General features: G+C 49.4%; 1 protein-coding gene across 7 annotated transcripts in view; it reads right to left on the minus strand.

The window, feature by feature from the left end:
• SZT2 (SZT2 subunit of KICSTOR complex) overlaps positions 1-19,358 on the minus strand; it is a 54,637-nt gene that overhangs the window by 23,450 nt on the left and 11,829 nt on the right. For 5 of the 7 annotated variants that reach the window (XM_039556474.1, XM_039556472.1, XM_039556477.1 and 2 more), the window contains exons 10-38: positions 18,392-18,623; positions 17,591-17,720; positions 16,226-16,368; positions 15,447-15,599; positions 14,980-15,094; positions 12,240-12,445; positions 11,628-11,852; positions 11,131-11,209; positions 10,705-10,802; positions 10,271-10,439; positions 9,679-9,793; positions 9,063-9,176; positions 8,373-8,573; positions 8,139-8,251; positions 7,477-7,618; positions 6,797-6,955; positions 5,946-6,150; positions 5,617-5,729; positions 4,917-5,175; positions 3,397-3,562; positions 3,220-3,312; positions 2,966-3,047; positions 2,552-2,833; positions 2,046-2,184; positions 1,697-1,813; positions 1,516-1,579; positions 970-1,155; positions 560-901; positions 264-453 (exon numbers count right to left, since the gene is read on the minus strand). In XM_039556474.1, the coding sequence (XP_039412408.1) occupies positions 264-453; positions 560-901; positions 970-1,155; positions 1,516-1,579; positions 1,697-1,813; positions 2,046-2,184; positions 2,552-2,833; positions 2,966-3,047; positions 3,220-3,312; positions 3,397-3,562; positions 4,917-5,175; positions 5,617-5,729; positions 5,946-6,150; positions 6,797-6,955; positions 7,477-7,618; positions 8,139-8,251; positions 8,373-8,573; positions 9,063-9,176; positions 9,679-9,793; positions 10,271-10,439; positions 10,705-10,802; positions 11,131-11,209; positions 11,628-11,852; positions 12,240-12,445; positions 14,980-15,094; positions 15,447-15,599; positions 16,226-16,368; positions 17,591-17,720; positions 18,392-18,623 (4,632 nt within the window). The remainder of the gene's footprint in view (positions 1-263; positions 454-559; positions 902-969; positions 1,156-1,515; positions 1,580-1,696; positions 1,814-2,045; positions 2,185-2,551; positions 2,834-2,965; positions 3,048-3,219; positions 3,313-3,396; positions 3,563-4,916; positions 5,176-5,616; positions 5,730-5,945; positions 6,151-6,796; positions 6,956-7,476; positions 7,619-8,138; positions 8,252-8,372; positions 8,574-9,062; positions 9,177-9,678; positions 9,794-10,270; positions 10,440-10,704; positions 10,803-11,130; positions 11,210-11,627; positions 11,853-12,239; positions 12,446-14,979; positions 15,095-15,446; positions 15,600-16,225; positions 16,369-17,590; positions 17,721-18,391; positions 18,624-19,358) is intronic. The other 2 variants (XM_039556478.1, XM_039556473.1) reach the window with 1 other exon arrangement.

The following is a 19,358-nucleotide window of genomic DNA, read 5'->3' on the forward strand; positions in this document are numbered from 1 at the left end:
GCTCTCACAGCCATTACTGAAATCAGCAGGAACTGTCATTAGGGCTATGAGTGCAGCAGCATAGCCTAGTACCTTGGGTACTGTTAAGCAGTGAATTGCCAGCAACCTGGCAAGGAAGAGACCAAAGTCCTCAGTAACAATGCTGGTATTTAGGAACAAGAACAGGAGTAGCAGTTATATTATGTATGTCACAGCCAGAACTGGGCTCTTCCCTTAAAAGTTTCTGAGGCTGAGGTACATCCTGCCCACACTGCAGCTCCTACCTTCCCTGCCCTGTGTTACAGACTCAGTCAGGCTCGTTGCAGATGGTGTCACCAATGGTGATTTCTCACTGTTTCCCTTCTCAGAGGATGAGGATGGCAATGACTGTATGGTTGTCTCTGGAACTGCCTCTTCCAGGGAGTCCTGGCCTGGTGGTCTGCTTTGATCAAGTCTCAGCATATCTCCTGGAGCCTGCATAAAGCCAAGGTCACAAAAATGGCCAGAAAAACAGGCACTGAAAAAAAATCCCATCATCCTTCTACATTCTGTCACCAACAGATCACTCAGTGCTTCTCACCTCATTCTGTGTGTGGCTGCCTCCACCTGCAGGGTTTCCTGTGTCTGGCACAATGCGCGTCTCACCCTCTGGCCACTCCCAGAGACCCTGGCCGCTTTCTGGGAGAACACAGCTCCTGTGGTGTAACAGTTCAGAGCCTTCTGCCTCTGTTTCGCTGCTCCCCTCCTGGCCTGCTTGGCCCAGGGCTGTCCTGGTGCCACCTCCAGCTGGCTGCTGCAAGCAGGGTGTCCCTGAAGGGTCTGGAGCAGCCCTCCTGGAGTGCAGGCGGCTGATGGAGATGTAATGGTAGTCGTCGCCTTCTGCATTGAGCATGTAGCCTGGCAGAGCCATTCTTCTGAACTCCTGAAACACAGGGAAGAATAAGCATCCTGGTAGCAAAGCATGGTGCTGCCTCAGGGCTTTCTCTTTACCTCCTTGAACTTCTCCAGAGAGTGCTCAGGCCCAAAGACAAACTGGAGCAGCACCACCTCGCTGTGGCAGCTGGGCCGGCCCTTGGAGTTATAGATGTGGGTGGCCACCCTGTGCAGGATGGAGGTGCTGATGACCTGTGAGTGACGCAGCGCTGACACAATCTCATCGTCCAGGAGCCAGCGAATCTAAGCAGAGCAAGGACACAGAGCGACATCCAGGTGACCTGTGTTTGCAAGCCTGCCCCAATCCTCACCCAAGCCCCAACAGGACGAAGGCAGTCTCTCCCATCTCCTACATCCCTCATCTCCTGAATGTACCTAAGAAGAGGCCTTTAGAAGGCAGCTCTGCCTGGCCCACCGCAAACGCAGCAAGAATTTTCTCAAGGTAATCCCACGCTTTTGGGAACCACAAGGCTAACAGCCTATGTGACACCAGTAAAGCCTAACAGTCAGTTCAGCTGACAGGTTGTAGATTGGAGCAGGCTAGGAAGAGTGGAACAGCAGTTGTGTGCTCTAGCTGGAAGCAGGGAGGCAAGTCTAGCTTACCTCATTCATAGTGGCTTCAATAGCCTGCCTGTGCACTCCAGGGAGGTTGGAAAGGGCATGGTGCCTAGGAGAGAGGAGACAAAAGAATCAACCAGTCCTTCTCATTCGTGCAGCCACCACAGTGCAGCTCCCAGGCAGTAAAAGGAACCTGTGAGGGGCTTTTATACCTGCAGTGGCATACCTCTCATCTCCAGTGGACGGGAGCCGTTCCAGGTTGTGCATGATATCCTCATCCGAGCGGAAAGAGGATGGCTGCCCGGGAGAGCGCGTGAAGGACACACTGCTCTCCGAGGTGCACCTGTCACAAGAGAGAGAGCAGCCTGAGCATGGGGCCAGAGAGGACAAACAGACACAGAGAGCAGAAAAGGGATCTCTACAGAAGGTGAGCCTATCTAGGAAATATTTTAGTTAAGACTGTGACAGGCTCTGTGAAAAGAAGAATCATAAGTCTCAGTACATGGAAATGAGCCAAGAATGACTGCCTGGGAAGAGCAGGCAGAGGGTAGGTGACTGGGCCTCTTTCCACCTACCTGTTGTGGAGGATGTCTGTGTTCACAACTTCTATCTCCAGAGGCAGTGTCAACACAAAGATGTCCAAGGTCACACAGAGGTCTCCCAAGTCAATGGTGTTCAAGCCCTGGCAGCTTTCCAGGCAGCCCAGAACTTCCCCTGAGGAGAGATCACAAACCAAAGGACTCAAGCAACAAACATCTCTGCTTACACACATACCCAGCCTGGTGGCAAGTAGAGAGACTGCAAGACGTGGCTGTCACAGACACCTGGACAGGCTCAAGAAGGCCACCATCATCTTCCATGATCCTTTCAACCTTCCATGACCAATCCCACAGCAAGTGGGAGACCTGGTAAAAAAGCCCTTGTCTGATGATGGCAAACCCTGGGGGCTCTGTACAGGGAAGGCTGGTCCAGAAAGACTGCTGTTTAAGACACAGCATGTTTGTTCCAGGGGCTGCTCACCCAGCAGGGACCTGACTGAAGCACTACTGCTATTTAACCTCCCAGCAAGGATTGCTCTTACCTAGACAAGTTGGCAGGGACTGCACAGGCATGGAGCTGTGCTGGCTACGCAGCTTCACTGAGCAGGTCAGGTGCACAAAGAGCGGGGGCATCTCCTGCTCCAGGAACTCCTGCTCATTGAGAGAGTCCCCTCCCAGCACACTGAAGGAGTCGTCATCCTGGTTCACCGTGTTGGAGTCCGAGAGGGAATCTGTGTCTGGGAACTCATGCTCCAGCTTCTCACGGTACTCCACCTCCAGCTCTGGGTCACTCTCTGTGGCAATGCAGCATCCAGACACAGCTCCTGTTGATACAGGTTCCCTGTCAGCAAACCTGATTCACATCTCCAAAGGCCCCACCAGACACACCTAGGCCCGAAAAGCATTATCACATGGACAGACATTTTCTTTTCCAAGGCAGAGCAAGTAAATGTTACCTTCTTCAGCTGCCATTTCTGCCTCTGATCCCTCCATGTCCTCACTGCCTTTCCTGTCTGCCTGATCCCGAGATGCCTCTTCCTGAGACAGAGAGAGAAAGGGCACATACTAGAACCATGCCAGGCAATACAGCAGGTTGTTGATGGGAGCTTCAGGGACTCAGTCTACCCATGGGTCTGCCAGCCCCAAATCCAGATCTGACACCAAGCAAAGCTACCCCACAAGGTGCCTGCCAGGACAACCCCATGCCTACCTCTTTCTTGGCTGATGGTGGGCAGTAGAAGAAATAGTGAGGATTTGATGGCACTGGCTTGAAATGTAAACTTCCAATTTCCAGGAATTTTTCCTAAAAGAGAAATCCCACATATGAAGCAGACATCCTACTCTACACCCTCCTGTCAAAGCCAGGTCAAGCTTGCACATTCCTCACCTGGATAATTTTATGCAAGTCTGGGTGTGCCTGGCAGGGTTGTCCAATTTCCAGCAGTGAGAGGGGAAATTCTGAACAGCAGCTGGTGCCCACGCTGCTCTTTGGCTCCTCCGTGGGGCTGGCAATGTTATGGGAGTCCTGCTCGCTGTAGTCCTCCATTTCAGCACTGACAGGGTTGTGGACAGGTCAGGCAGGCAGATTGAGAAATGACACAAGTTTTATGTGCTATCCATCCTGCCAGTATCCCACCTCCCAGCTCCCCAAACCTCATCAGTGTCAACACAACCTGAATGCCCACAACTCCACAGCCCAGAAGCCACCCATGTGCCCAGATAAGGCCTCATGCTGTCTGAAGCCAGGCCTGAGGTAGTTTAACCACGCTGATCACATCGCCATGCCTGTACACCACACTACACACCCTGCCTGGGAAACAGAGACACAGACTACAGGGACAGGCCTGCAGCAACCTGAACTACCAGCAGCCAGTTCAGAGCACCTCACAGCAAGCACCACCATGCCAGCACCCCAGTGGCTGGGCAGCAAAGCTCAGGCCCATGGCCACTCAGCAGCTCCATGGCAGAATCAGACCCTAAAACTCAGAAAAAGCAATCTGGGGAGTGGGATGTCGACTGGTCAAAGCACTCTGCAGGTACTCCGGTGATAGAGGTGGCAGATCTGGGTGCAATGTGTCACAATGTATATATGCACCCTTCAGGAAAAGTTTATGCAGCTTGCTTTGGGATAGGTGATTCATAATATCCTGTAACAAAAACAATGTTCCCACAGTTTTTCTTGGGGAAAGCAGCACTTGAAGTCACCTGACTTCAAACACTAAGCTTTCTTCAAAACCACAGTCTCACCTCAATGATTTATACTATAAGATGACATAGCATTGGAGATTCCCAACAAATGCTAGTGAATTCACATCAGGGAACTGTGCTGAGGACAAAGGACCTAAGTGTTTCTTTGACTGACACTAAGGCATAGCACTTTTTTCCCCCCTGAAGTTTTCAGAGGCAATACAAATCTTATAAATACCCTAAGGAATAAGACAGAAGTTTAGCATATTTCAATTCTGCCTTGGTATTATCTCTTGTGCATTTTTTCCAGAGTTTTAATTAAAAAAAGTGACACTTTATTCATTAGAAAAGGATAACAAAGCTGTCTTTTACACTGGAGTCAACAACAAACTCAAATGAGTCAAGCAGCAGGAGATGCACAATTTCTCCAGAAACAAGGCTTGCAGACAAACTGCCCTCCAGCTCAGGCCAGATGGGACAGTAATGAGCCAAGACTACAAGAGAAAGAAAGGATGAATGTCACCAGAGACTAAAAAATAGAAGGTCCTGGTGGACACCATACCCACCAGGTGGGTATCTCGCTGTAAATATCTGCTCTTCTGTGTGGCTGTTAGACTCTGCCCTACAGCATTCCTTCTAGCAAGCACTAAAATACGCTTGAAGAAAGATTTGTCCTGGCACAATGCTAAGAACAGAAGCAAGACTCTGGTGGGTTGCTACCTTGACTCAGAGACCAAGACACCTCGTTCCCTAGAGCTCTGCTCCTCTTCTTGCTCCATGCTGCCCACTTGGAAGCCGGCTGTCTTGGAGTGTGTGTGGAAATGTTGATGGCTCTCTCGGAATGAGCGGACATGGCTGCACACCGTCAGCAGGAAGTTGGTGATATCAATCTCTTGGAGCAGCTCCTCACAGTAATCCATGGCAGTAAGCAGGTCCTGGGAGCTGATGCTGTGTGACTGCTGAAGGCTCTTGAACAGCCCTACAGATAAACACAGTGCTTGAGCACTCCATGGCAAGGATGTGAGGCTGTGGGAGTCAGGCAGTGGCTACATATAGATCTTCACCATGTCCCCACACAGACCTGGAAAGACAGGAGGCAGCCAGGGCACCTAATGCTACATGTTAGTCTGGGCTTGGGTGACACCAGAGTGCCCATGGGATCTGCCACCTTGAAGGTGAGAGGAAGGCATCAAAGAAGGGATGCTCCTTCACAGCATTCCACAGATTTAGGAACAGACGCTGCAAGGCCCATAGGGAATGCAGAGAGGCATCTTTAAATCCCTCCTGGTGGGACATCAGTCCCACAGCTCCTCCCTTTGCCTGGAGTAAGATCACAAGGAAAATGAGACATTGCTTTCTTAGAAGAAGATCCGGGGTCCAACCCCAGCCCTGCCACAGCTCCCATTGTGCTGCTGCTCACCTTTCACATAGCACTGGTGGGAGTGCTCCTGCAGCAGCGTGCAGTAAGTCACCAACTCCTTGTGCTTGTGGTCCAGCCAAGCAGCAGTTGGAGGACGTTCCAGAGACTGGGACCTGGAAAAGAGGAACCATGACCTGTAGTACCAATGAAGCACATTTTAGACTGTAAATGGCTCTGGTGCCAGTAAAGCAGAGCCTAGGGCATGCACAGGCAGTGGCTTCTACAACGTAGAGAGGCCAAGCCAAGTCAAGACGGCAGGGCTAGAGCCAGCCTCTTGTCAAGGAAACTCCTCTGGTTTTTGTCTAGGTACCAAGTATGGTTGGTATTACCTGAAAAAGATGTCCCGAGGAGGGCGGTGTGCCCGTGGGCTGACGAGCTGCTCCCGTAACAGCTCCAGAGAGCAGCTGTAGATGTAAATGGGGCAGCGAAACCGGTGGCACTCGCCCAGCTCAGACTGTGAGTTCTGGCGACAGAAGGAGATGTGCACATCTCTCCGGGAGGGGCCACTCTGCTCCCCAGGGTCATGGCTCACTTCTGCAAAAGAAACAATTCTAAGACAAAGGCCTCTGATGATTCCTCGTTCCTGTCTGAGACATCACAGCTCTCACAGAAGCATCACAGTTAGACATTGGGTTTTCAAGCTTCTCACCACTCACCCTCACCCAGCACCCAACCACTCAGCCCAGTGCTTTGGCCACCTTGATCCCCTTCTTCACAGCCATGAACTGCTCATCACCACCACCACTGCCTCCTGCAGCAGCACAACCCTTCATCCTCACTGCAAGCATGGCTGATCTGCCCTAGGGGCTGTGCAATCAAATCCCATATACCTCAAGAACTGTGCCCTTCTCCCTAAGACAATGTGCTGCTGACAGTGCCAGTCTGGATCATGAAATGAGAGACACTGACTTTCCACTGCAGCCCACTACTGCCATTCCTAGTAGCTTCTATCTACCTGCAACCTCCTTGCCCACAAGGAACCAGCCTTAGGCCATGGGCACCCAACTCACACTCCTTCATATCCCCATGAACATCACTGTGCCTCTTGTACTGACTCTGCTGACTGCCAGGCAGGAGCTGCCAGGCTGCAGCAGCCTGTTATTCCTCCTGCTTTAATCTGCTCAACAGTATGCTCAAGATTAGCAAGGATACCAATACTTTAACAAGGTGCTGTCAGTACCCTGGGCTGGTGTTATGCTGAGGGTTGGTAACGGCACTGCAGCATCCCCCTCTTCAGCCCTGACTCGCTCGGCACAGACAGGTCCCATGGTATCTTCTCCAGATTGACACTCATCTTTCGGAGATTTGTCCAGCCCACAAGCCATCAGCTTCTGTACATCTGGAGGAAAAGAAAATAAAATCATCCTCTGTCCAGTGAAAACAGCTTAACCCCTCAATCTACCCTCCCAAGAGAGCTGATTTCCTGCTACCCCTTTGTGTGTAGAAGCAGTTTCACCTGAGCCTAGCAGACTTCACCAGTGACTCAGCGGAAGCCAGACCAGTGCCAATGCCCAGAAGCAGGGACTCTTCCAGACCATCCCGTTAGCAATCTCCTTACTCCATTCATTAACAACCCTACTGGGAAAACAGTCCAAATGGCTGCAGCCAGTAAACAACTCAACACCACATCCCCTGCCTGAAAACCCTATGTGGGCAGCACCACATCCAAGGAGAGAAGAGCAGGACATTCAACACCTGGCACTATTCTATTTCTGGCCATGTGGTGCAAAAAGACTGCACATGAACGCTGCTGTTCAATTTTCTCTCCACCCTACAAGAGCTGATCCTGGTTTTTCTGTTTTCCTGAGGAGGTGCTTAGGACTGTTGCCTCCTCTTGCTCCCCGCAACAGACCCCCTCACCTGAAAAGGTGGCTGGCAGGAAGGTCAGGAACACGTGCTGTGGGTTGACCAGCTTGGCATAACATCGCCATTGAGGGGGAAAGGGCCCCATTGTGTCACTCAGTGTCACATCATCCTCAGGCAGCTCTGTGTTGCCAAGGCTCTGAGGGAAGAACAGAAGTTGGGTAAACTCATGGCATATGGCACAGGCCCGCCTTGAGGCAGGGAGCAACCACACAGTGCAAGCTCTTCCATGACTGCTATTTGACACAGTGCTGAAATCACCCTGGTCACCTCTGCACATTCTCAGAGCAGCCTGGCTCTAGAAGTCACCATTCTGGGAGCAGCCTGGCGCCAGGAGTATAGCACAACAGTCAGGAGATGCTTAGCCAGCTTTGCTGGGGCCAGTTCTGACCTCTAGGCAGTGACTGCCCATGGTTTCAGAGCAATCTGCAGCACAGCACCAGCGCTGCTGTAACAGGCTTGGCCCATAGTGAATGCAACTATCCACATACCTTCTAGATTCCTGCTTGACTTCAGCCACAGGATACAGCTTAAACTGCTGCCAAAGATGGGGAAAACCAGCTGCCTTTCAATCTTTCTCAGCCTTTCTAACTCTCCTGCTCTTTAACAGCTGCTGCCTTGCATTCCGAGGGGGTCAGGAGAAAGCAGCACAGCAGTACCTGCAGAGTACTTGTGGAGCCAGTCATATCCCTGGTACCATTACTGCCAACAAGATGATAGGATGCAGAAGCATCCTGCTGCTCCAGGGTCCCAGAAGCTTTTAAGGTTTCTTCTGAAATGAAGCACAAAGAAAACAACCTGAGAAACACCAGCTGAAGATGAGACTTGAAAGCAATGCTCCCGAAACAGCTCACTGCTCCTGGTGTCACTACTGCCACACTCCTGGTCCTTACCTCTGATCACAGGGAGCGTGAAGGGGGGTTGATGGCCATCACGATCCCGCTGCAGAACCTGCTCCATGAAAGCCACATGATCGGCATCAGCCATGGGGATCTCCCGGTCACTGAGGTCATGCTGAAGGCAGCCGTGGAAGAGGTTTAGTAGCATTTCATTGGGCACAAACGAAGAGTCCTTGGTCACCTCCTCATGCTCTGCTTCAAAATGGAACCATGGCAGCTTCAGAGACAGCATTTCCATAGCCATCATCTGCCCAGGACCCCAGGAGACAGCCCTTTGCAAAGCAACACTTCCACACAGCCAGGAATTTCCCCAGCACCTCTGCAAGACTGACTTGGAGAGTGTTGAGGAGGCCCTGTAGTTTTGGCATCCTTAGTTACCCTGCACTGACCCACACTGCTACTGTAACTGTGGTGGAGATGCTGGGGGTACACACTAGAAACCACCACCACAAAGCAACTATCTAGGTTTAAGGATTTCAAAAGCAGCTCTTACAAATTATCATCCCAGGAAAGGCAGCAATATAGCTGGACAGCCCTGGGGCTGCAGATTTGGGAAGGACAGCATCAAGCTACTAAAAGAGGCATGACAGTGCTCACATGCTGCTGCCCAGGGAGAAAAGCACGTGGAGCAGGCTGCCCATAGGAGGGAGAACAAGGAGAGGCAGGTGGTAAAGAGGTACCTACCTTTTGTCAGCATTAGAAAGAACATTTCCACCTGCTGGCATCTGGGCAACAGCTTCATGAGGTTGAACTGGAATGGGATCTCATGCACTCGAAAGCCAGGCCCCATGTCTGGATCTGCAACAGAGATGAACAGGACCACCAGAAAACAAGCATCCCACAAACTGCTCTGGGAACTGTGACTTGTAACTGAGAACAGAGGAGCTCTTTCTTTACATCCTTTACAACTTCTATAAAATCATTTGCTCAGGCACACCAGGCCTATTACTGAAGATATGAGCTCATCTTCCACCTGCTCCTTAAGTCAGCTCCTCTCACAAAATTACAGAATGGTTGATGTTGGAAAGGTCATCTGGACCAACCCCCCTCAGGCAAGGTCACCTTGGCACCTCTCCAGCCTAGGCAGAAAGCCTCAACGCTTTTTAGGCCTTCCCAGGATGAAGTAATTTCTCTGCCAGCTTAGTGTAAGTGCAACAAAGTGACCCACAGACATCAAAGTCTACAAAGTTGTCAAAATACCTGTTCCAACTTCCAGGAACTTCTACGGGTCCTGAGACATTCAAGACCTAGCTGCTCCTTTGCTCCATCAAGCTTGCTAGGACATAGATGGTGGACTCACCTTCAGCAGCTTTGGTGTCTGAAGGAGGGCAGACCCACTCCTTGTTCTGGCACAACTGGCTGATGTACTCAAAGGTCAGCATGGTGGCAATGCACGCAAGGTCCCGGGGGTACAGCTGCAATAAGCAGTCAAGGCTCACTTTGTGCAGAATTATTACCCACAAATGCAGAAGAAAAGAGTCTAAAAGTAAGGAGAGGGAACACCCATAAACCCGTTCCCTGAGTTGCCCTATTCTCACTCATGGCCCCCTCCTTCTCCACCAGCCCTTTAGCCTGTTTTCACCTCAGGAGGAGTGCTGGCAGTACTACCTGCAGTCCCTGCTCTGGTCCAGCTTGCTCTCCTCCAATGGAATGACTCTTCACAAAATAATTTGCATTTTCCCAGTTATCCCACAGCAGTGTCACATACACGGCATTGCAATCCAGAAACCTTTTATGGCCAGTGGCCAGTTCCTCTTTTAGAAATCTCAGACTCTTCTGTGACTAGCATTCCCATACCTTCTGGCCCTCAGTATTTACCTGCAGTTTCGTGATGCATTAAAGCCTTCTCCCTCCTCAAAAGAGCCCAAGCCCCTCCCCTTTCAGGGACTCACTGCTTTAGGTATTTTCTGGTAGGGCAAGCCATGGAGGTGCTTCCAGTTCTCAGCAGTACTGTGGACATGGCCACTCTGTGGCTCTACCCAGCACTCAGTGACCAGGTTCAGTTCTGTGTCCACTTCAATGGCCTCTACCTCTGTATCATTGTCATCATCTGTGGAAAAGCTGGAGGGAAATCAAAAGGAAAGTGCTGTGAGACGGCACAGAGCTAGCAGCCCACTGCAGCTCCTCTCACAGCTGTGAGAGGAGCCACAGGAACCCAAGATTGGCAAGCGAAGCCCCAGCGACCTGGTGATCAATCCATGACAACTGGTTATCTCTACTGGATGGTGGAGGTCCCCCTCCTTTCCACACACACTGACTGCAAAAGGCAAGTCTGGAGCCGTGACTCCACTGCCAGCCCTCCTTGGGAGCAGAACAGCGGCCTCACCTGTCCTTGGTGGAGGTAGAGTGGGGCGGGAAGAGGATGTACTGGACAACACAGGTGTGCTTCTCCCTGTCACTGCTGCTCTCAGTCGAGCCATCAATCTGGAGGGGAGACACTGCATGAGCCCTACCCAGTAACCCCTTATACAGCACAGCCCATCACCCAGCTCCACTAGCAGTGGTGGAAAGAGGAAGCCTGTCCCAACCCCAAGAACTCCTCCAGCACAGCATGACCCTACCAGCAAACCAACTCTTCATCTGCAGATGAAGGCAGAAAAATGCTCAACCCACAAGCTGCTTTACTTTCTCCCTATACATGTCAAGGGTGTGTGCTAGAAGTGGATGATAAATCCTATCACAGAAAGGTGAATCTATACCCAGAACCAGCAATGAGGGACTGTGTCCACAGGAGGACAGAACCCAGGCTCACCTGTATGGGCAGCTCCAGCACCATGTTGATAATTCCATCCCCGCTGGATGCAAAGTGGAAACCCTCTGACAGACGAACCCTTGCAACAGAGAGGAAGTCAGACCTGCTGGACTTCTCCACCCATAGTGTAAGCTTTAAATGCAAGAATGACTGTACCCTTCACCCCAAAACACCGTCCTTCCCAAGACAGGGAGCTACACACAGGGAATGGGGAGATACAACACTGCCAGAACAGCCTGTGTGAAGATCAGCATGCTCCAGGCACAGTAACACCTCTTGCCCTTTTGCATGTTTTCCAGGACTCTCATTCTCCTCAACTACAGCTGCAGAACTGGGTAAAGCACTGACCCAAGTGGCTCTAGAAGCTGTGTACAGGACCAAAATCCTCTGCAGAGTAGCTTAAACTGTTACCTATAATAAGGCCTCAGGTCCACCTTCTTTCCCTGCATCCCCATGACTAGCTTGGAGAAAGGACCCCTGTCAGGTGCGCAACTTACTCTGTGAGTGTGGAAAGGAGCTGGGCCACAGCAGTGATGGGTACAGCCGGTGCCAGCCCTGACTGGACACTCCAGATCCAGCGCTGGTGATAGAAGTAGCGGGACAGCGAGGCCAGGGTTGAAGAGGCAGTGCGATTTGCCACCATGGTGAGGGGACCAGACACGGGGGGATGCTCCAGGTTGAGAACAAAGGGGGCTCGATAGTCAGAAGGCAGCTTCTCATACCTAGGAGAGGGCAGAAGTGTGGCATGCTGAGATGGAAAAAATGTATTTTTTTTCCGTTCAGAGTCAGAGCTATCTGGATTCACAACCCACTTGCTGGGCCCAGGACAGCGTCTTCCAGCAGCAGAACATGGCTGGCCCAGCACAGGATCCTGATCAGACAGCAGTAACTAAATTTACTTCTATATCGTATTTAGAGTGACAAATCTCTCCGTCCACCAGGAACCCCTGCTGCAACTCACAGCCATGCAACCCAAACCCACCCCAACAAGCACCAGTTTCATCCACAGCACTCTCATCCTACAACTGACAGCACCATGCACAGACCTTCCTCTTTCCCAGTTCCCAGGGCAAGGGGGCTGTGCTGACAGCCTGCTACTCCATCACTACCTGATAAGCAGCTTCTCCAATGGTTTGTGCAGCACAACAAGGCAGGGTCTGTCTGAGAGGGCTGACTGGGCCCCAGCCACAGGTGGAGATTTGGAGGGAGAACTACTGCCCAACATCTTCCTCTTTGCTTTTGGAGTTGCCTCCTTGCTCTGAACCCTGTGGGGAAAGCGCAGCTGCAAGATTCGGTCCCGTAAGTCTTCCACTATCTGTCATGGCAAAAGCAAAAGGTAAACATGAGCAACTTTGTCCGGAGACATAAACTACTCAAAATAAGTGTCTAGAACAAGAGCTTGACCAAAAGGAATAGAACACTCCTTGAATACACAGAAGAGCAGAAGTTAAAGGTCATTTTACTTCTGAGGCACTAGCAAGACCAAGATCAAGATGACACAAGGCTCTTTGGTCCCTATTTTAACAACTGCAAGTATTTTTAAAAGCAAAAGGAACGTTAAAAAACTCCCAAGACTATTTCAAGGCTGAAGAAGTTGCCTTCCAAAACTCAGATTAAAAACAAATTAATTGCATGCCAGCTCCTCCACAGAAACAGTCCAAGCACCCACCCTCATTCTTCCCTCCTCCTCTCCTCAACAGCCCACAGTAAATGTAAACTAGTCCATATCAGCTGTGGGAACAGTCTGGCTCTGTCTTATGTATTCCCTCACTATCGTGTTCATTTGTCAAACCTTTATGGCAAAAGGTTTCAGGAGCCTGGGTTATTTTTTAGGTTAACTTTTCCCAAGATACTTCCACAATGACTTCCTGATTACTCTTTTTAGCTTTTAGCAGCTCTGAATATGGTTCTACCCATGCCAGCATCTGATTCCCACAATAGCCCAGCGTTTTATTTGAAATTTCTACAGTTAGGTTTCTTCCATGATCTTTGTTCAACTTTTTTCAATTTTTATTACCGTTGTAGGCAAACAGAAGAACAGCAGCTCTCCATCTTCCTCAACACTAATTATTTCAGTAACTTTTCCCATCATTACTACGTCTTTTTCGAGGAAAGGAATGTCCCCAAACCCAAATGTTAAACAAGAGCTCTTTCCTGCACTATCCTGCCACCTGGGACCCCTTTGTGGTTTCATACTGATATCACAGAACCACTAACTGTGTTTAAGCTCTCAAATCCCACTTTTTTGCAGTTATCCATACTGGCTTCCAGCCACCATTGTGCTGCTTAGGTGTCACCAAAGCACAAAGGTTGAAATAGCTTTGTGCCACCCACACATTTCCCCAGCTCAGTACCTGTTACCTTTCTGCAAATGAATTCCCTACCCTTTGACTAGAAAAAAAGATTGGGAAAATCACAAACAGCTTCTGCTGTGATGAAACAGAGCACTTTTTCAATTTCCTCACTTTGTTCCCCAAGCCAGTTCCTGTTTTGTGACACCCCATTCCTACAGTTCTACACTTGTGCCCTACACAGTCTCACCTAAAGCTTTCTGAAAGTCAACTGTATGAATTGCTTTCCTTCCCTTCAGCATTGGAAATTTGAATTGCTCAGCACAAAAACACCTTTTCCTTAAACAAAGCAGGCTAAGTTCTACTGCCATCCTCCACACTGGGTAGTTAATCAGCCCTATGGCAGGCAAAAAAAAAATAATATTGTGGATGATACAATTTATGACCTACATACAGCTCCTCCGGCAATGACCTGAAGCTTGTCCACAGCTGCAGGGTATGGTGCTTGTCTCACACCTTCTACATGAAATAGATGATTTATACCTGCCAGAGGGAACTCCTTCACAAAAACCTTTCACTTGGCATTACTAAGCCCATATGTTGGCCCAGCAACCTGTGCCCAAGTCCTGGATCCCCTAAAGACATAAAAGGGCAGATCTGCCAGAGTGCCAGAACATTTAGTATTATCTGGGTTCATTATCTCAGAAAGAGATGGTCCTTCCCATGTTTGTCAGCTTCTCCTCAGACTGATCTCAAACACTAAAGCTAAGTTAGACAAACCAAAGATTTCTTTCATGAAGATAAAAGACCTAGATTTAATGATAAACTTCTTGTTCATATTAAAAAGTTCACATAGCTTAATAGCAGGGCATCTTTCTCATGCTTTAACTAGGAACACTTAAGACTTGTCTCAGCCATTGTAACTGGTGGTAAACTCCACCTTCTGCATCTGAGTGGGGCAGCCCGTTTCTTTTGATACAAAAAGGTTACTAAAAGTCTTTCTGGCAGACTTTTATCCTGAAAACATTTCCTAGGTACTAATTTTTTTTCTCTCCCTGTACTGCTTCTGTGGGGCATTGTTTGCATTTTAACTATTAACTTCCTCCCTGCCCAAGAGATTCAATATACATGTACTGGAAGAGATAGCCCAGGGAACATGTAGTACATCTATCACAGAGGTCTCTACAGATGAGTCAGACAAGTATCTGCTGTTCTTTACAGATAGTATTGATTGTGCTTTGGCCAGAAGGATAGACTAGATAACCTTTGAGTCATTTCAAGCTCCACAGTTGAATTAAGCAGTGGGAAAAACATCCATGTGACCAGCTATGCTATTGATCTTCGAGTCTTTGGGTTTAGATCTTTCATAGACTTAACAAAGAAAGTTTGTCCCAACTGACCCTTTCTGTTACAACAGATTCAAACCCATCCAAGCCTTAACATAGTAGTTACTTATTAGAGGGTAGCTGCCCAGTGTTGCCTGTGATCTACCCACCGTTTCCACATTCAGAACTTCTTGTTCTACTCCTACCCCACAAAGCAGACAGCCAGCTCTCACCTTGTTCCTGGCCTGTGCAGGTGTGCCAATGGGGAACCCCAGCCGGAGAACCATGCAGGGAGCTTTGGAGATGATTCGTACCACATAGAACGAGGAAGGGGTAAGATCCTCAGACCTAGGGAGGAGGGATTAGGACAAGGCTGAAATGGCATGGATCTTGCTGCTCTGTCATGCCAGACCAAGCAGAGGTCTGCTCCACAGAGGCAAACAGCCCACACAACTTCACAGTACCACATATCAGTTCTAGCATGCAGAAACCACCCTAGCTGGCTTCCCTCTCCCTCTGGGCTGTGCCTGGAACACAATGGAACACTTCAGAAACTGCAAGATTTCATACTCCCTTGTCTAGCTCTCATCCTCTCCTGTAAACATCTGCTTCAGGCCCATCACCACATACTGGTCTAACCAGATCCTTGTTCTGGCCACACGCCCGATTCCCCACATGGCACCGTGTCAGAGCCACTCACCCGTGGATCAGCTTGACGTAGGAGTAGCCCTCCACCAGCACAAAGCTGCTCCAGTCCCGCAGCAGGGACGTGAGCGCCGAGTGGGAGATGCGGCACTGGATGGTGCTGTAGCGGCCGTTGTTGCCCGGCGTGTGCAGGTGCTTGGGCACAGGCCTGCAAGGTGGGCAGAAAGCCATTTCAGAGCTGCAGTTTCTCTTCTTCCCCCAAAACCCACAGAGGCTTTGCTGCATCCATCCTACTCCGACTGGTCTATCAGCCTTTTTCCTCCACAGCAGCCAACAAACAAGCACCTCCCCTAATCTCACAGTGGAGAGAGCCACACTCCCTGAGTGCACTGGAATCTCCACACCGCAGAAAGCACATCCCTTGTATGCCATCTCCCTCCATGCAATAGATGACTATTATTCACATAACTCTGCAACTAGGACCAACCTCAGGTAGGCAGTACTTTTGGGAAAGACATTTTCCAGCAGCAAACAAAAGCATGTGGGTTAGCTCCCAAATGAATGGTCCCATACCCCCTGCAATCAGGAAATCAAAATCCAAGAGGGAGCTGAAAAACAATTTATCTTCCCCCTCTCAACAAAGATGACTTCCTAACCTACTGTCCCTCTCAGATAAACAAACCTTCAGCATCCATTAGGCTCCACTAGTGAAACCCTTCCCTTGGCCATAGGCACCTGCAAAAGAGCTGCAACTCCTCAGCTGGGCTGAACTGGACACCCTGCTTCAGGCTGGCCCACAGCGTGCACATGAGCTCAGCCCTGCCCATTACATACGTGTCATGCTCCAGAAGGATGACTATACGATGCATGTGCAGCCATCTCTGCCAGAAGTTGGCATCCATGGAAAGGATAGGCTTCCAGTAGGAGGCAAATTGGGAATGGCTTGAGTCGGACCCACTGTGCTGCAGAGATAACACCTGAGAAAATGACAGGACAATATTCAGCATGAAAGTGCTCTACTCAGAGAGAGTAAGAATTTCTCTAGCAGCTGAGCTGTTGTAGGCCAAGAAGGCCACATCCCTGGCTTTGGGTAATTTCCTCTGAACAGAGTAAGTCTGCTCACATTGAAACACAGTGCAGCGTAAGCAAAAATAAATTAGGCTCCTAAAATGTCAAGATAATTAGGAATTTAACTACTTAGCATCAAGTAAATCAACCACGAAAAAGATGGCATATGTAACTGTGTGCCTTCTGACTGAGAGGGGGATATATGGCTTGTGTCAGCAAAGTAATTAAACACTGAGATTACTCATCTGAGAGTGCTCAGGCAAATAGGGTGCCAGAATGGGTGGCATTGGGCAACTCTAATAGGTATGTATGGTGACACTGGTTCCACCAACTATAGCAACACTGCTGACATAGAAATACAGTGGTGGTTAGCCACAAGATGAGATGTTCCAGATATACTTTGGGATACATAACCCTACACAGGGAAAATGTACTAGGCAAATCTAAAGAAGGACTTAAACAGTAAAACAAAAGGAATAATTCTCTGAAATTAAAGCTCCCCTAACCTTAATATCTGCTAGTCCTCTTCCATCTATGTCAAGGACGCTGGTAGCAGGGAACAGATAATATGCTGGCTCTTCTGCTTAGTGAGTTTCAATGAGTTTGAATTTTGCAGTGGAAACTATTAGCTCATATTTTGTTTCGTTTCTGCTGTGCAGATGGCAAGTATCTCTCTTGCCCCTTCTACATGAGTGCTCAGAGCAATGAGCCTATTAAACAACTATTCAGCACATCGTGTATCTTCACCTGACAGTACTGAGCTACATCTCCAGGGCAGTGGTTGCACTGCCAGCAGCAACTCCATGCCTATGGGGCATCCACTGAAAAAGCACAGCAAAAGCAAGCGTGTCAGCCTTCCCATTGGTCTCACACATCACAGCACTACAGGAGGTGGTTTCAGAGCACACTTAGGAGACTTGCTGTTGGGCTTAGAGCTGTAGCTGCATCAGTGGAGACATAGGGCGATGTCTCAGAGGGGGAAAGGCATAGCATGGGATGTTGACTGTACCACACCTGAACTCTCTGACTGAGCAGGATAAGATGAAGACAAAATGAGCAAGAGATGGAGCCTGAGTACAAGAACAGGCAGGGGAGACAACCTGTCCCACATTAGAGAGAGAGGCAACATACCGGAGTGGTGGATCCTGGGGGGATGTAGAACAGGGGCACACCATTCTTGGTGCTCTCAGGAATGGTAAAGTGTTCTGGGACTGTGTCAAAAGACTGCAGATGTACCAGCATCTGATCTGTCTGGTTGATGCTGTAAAAGAAGAGGCAGTTAGCCACAAAAGCCTGTGCTCTTCCCCTTGCTGCTCCAGTCAGCGCAGAGCTTGCACACACAGCATGCCCTATGTACTGGGAGCCCATCTGCACCAACAGAGCTTCCTTGGGAAATGCTGGAACTCCATGCCCAAGTACAAAGAGTGTGTTAAAGGGGCTTCAGTGTAGCAGCTTCATCCACACCGAGGATGAACAGAGTTGGAAATGAAGTGCTAGAAAAGGAATCTGCCAAAGAGTTGGATGTAACAGTCACCCTGGCCAAGAAATGGTTATGACCCCAGGCACTTCAGCCCCAGACACGTGTGATGTGTTTGCTGCTCCTGGTGTGACCACACAGCACAGCTGCATGGGTGTGCTGTAAGAACACATGACCTCCATGGGATGGCAGTCAGAGGTAAGGTTTGCATCCCAGGATCCAGATTCAGGAGCAGCCACACCATCACCCTGAAGCATCCTTACAAACTAGATCACAGACCAGTTTGAGTCTTTCCCTTGGCTAGATAACAAGCTTGTTACCAGTCGTGTCCCCTCCTCAGAGCACATTCCTTCTGAACCCTGGGTTGGGATGGCCACCTGAAAAAGCCTCATGCCAAGGAAGGAATTACTTGTTTACACTGGGCACTGGAAACTGCTGGGCATGGTCCAGCTCACCTCTGCAAGGTGTTCCAGAAGCGCCGGATGACTGTGGTGCGGTACAGACTGGTGATAGGCTTCCTCATGGTGCAACTGATGTCATGCAAAATGTCATAGCTTCCCTCCATTGTCACTTCCACCCAAGTGCTGCGTTTTGATGGGTCCAGGGGCCAAGGTGTCACAGCTAAGTACTCAATCCTCATGTTATGCTTCCAAAGCAGCACCAGTTTCACCTCCAGCTGAGACCCACCTGCATGGGAGCAGAAGAGCAAGTTCAGGTGTTTGTTCCATACACATCTGAGCTTTACCTCTGACCAGAGATTCATGAGTACCATGAGATCATTTGATTGCTGAGGGGAACAAAGTGATCTAACTGTTTGCTTTAGCTGAAGTCACTCTCTCTCCTCTCCACCTATTGGAGGCTTTGCTTGCACTGAGGCGTTTGGTGAAGAGTTCTCAATTCTTTAAGTGTACATGTAATACCTGCACTAGGGAAGGAATCTGAAATTCAGAGGAAGAGCTGACATTTGCAATGGGCTCTCTTCTTCACAGCCTCATCTTTGTTTCCAAGAAAACTGCTGCTTTGCGCAGATGAGCAGGGCCATTAAACTATAAAGTTTTGTCATCCACACTGCACAGAGTTAATCCATCCCATTGCAGAAACACAGCCATCTGACGGACACAGATCATAAACAACCTGGAAGGTGAGGCCTAATTCTTGAATTAATCTTTATTCATCCTGCACAGACTGTATTTCATGCAATCTAGAACTTCAGTCTTCAAAGCTTCTCACCATGTTTACATTCTCTTCCCAAAGTTAAGAATGAATATTCACCTATTCTTCAACCTGTACATTTTTACCATTTCCTTTCAGCAAGCCTAATAAGATTAACACTAACACCTGACAGCAGGCCTCGCTGAGCCAAAAGAGCAGAGACCTGTCCCACTCCTGCTGACTGTGCATGTGTATTTGTACTGAAACATC

Source organism: Corvus cornix, chromosome 8 (genome assembly GCF_000738735.6).
Source record: "Corvus cornix cornix isolate S_Up_H32 chromosome 8, ASM73873v5, whole genome shotgun sequence".
Classification (NCBI taxonomy): domain Eukaryota; kingdom Metazoa; phylum Chordata; class Aves; order Passeriformes; family Corvidae; genus Corvus; species Corvus cornix.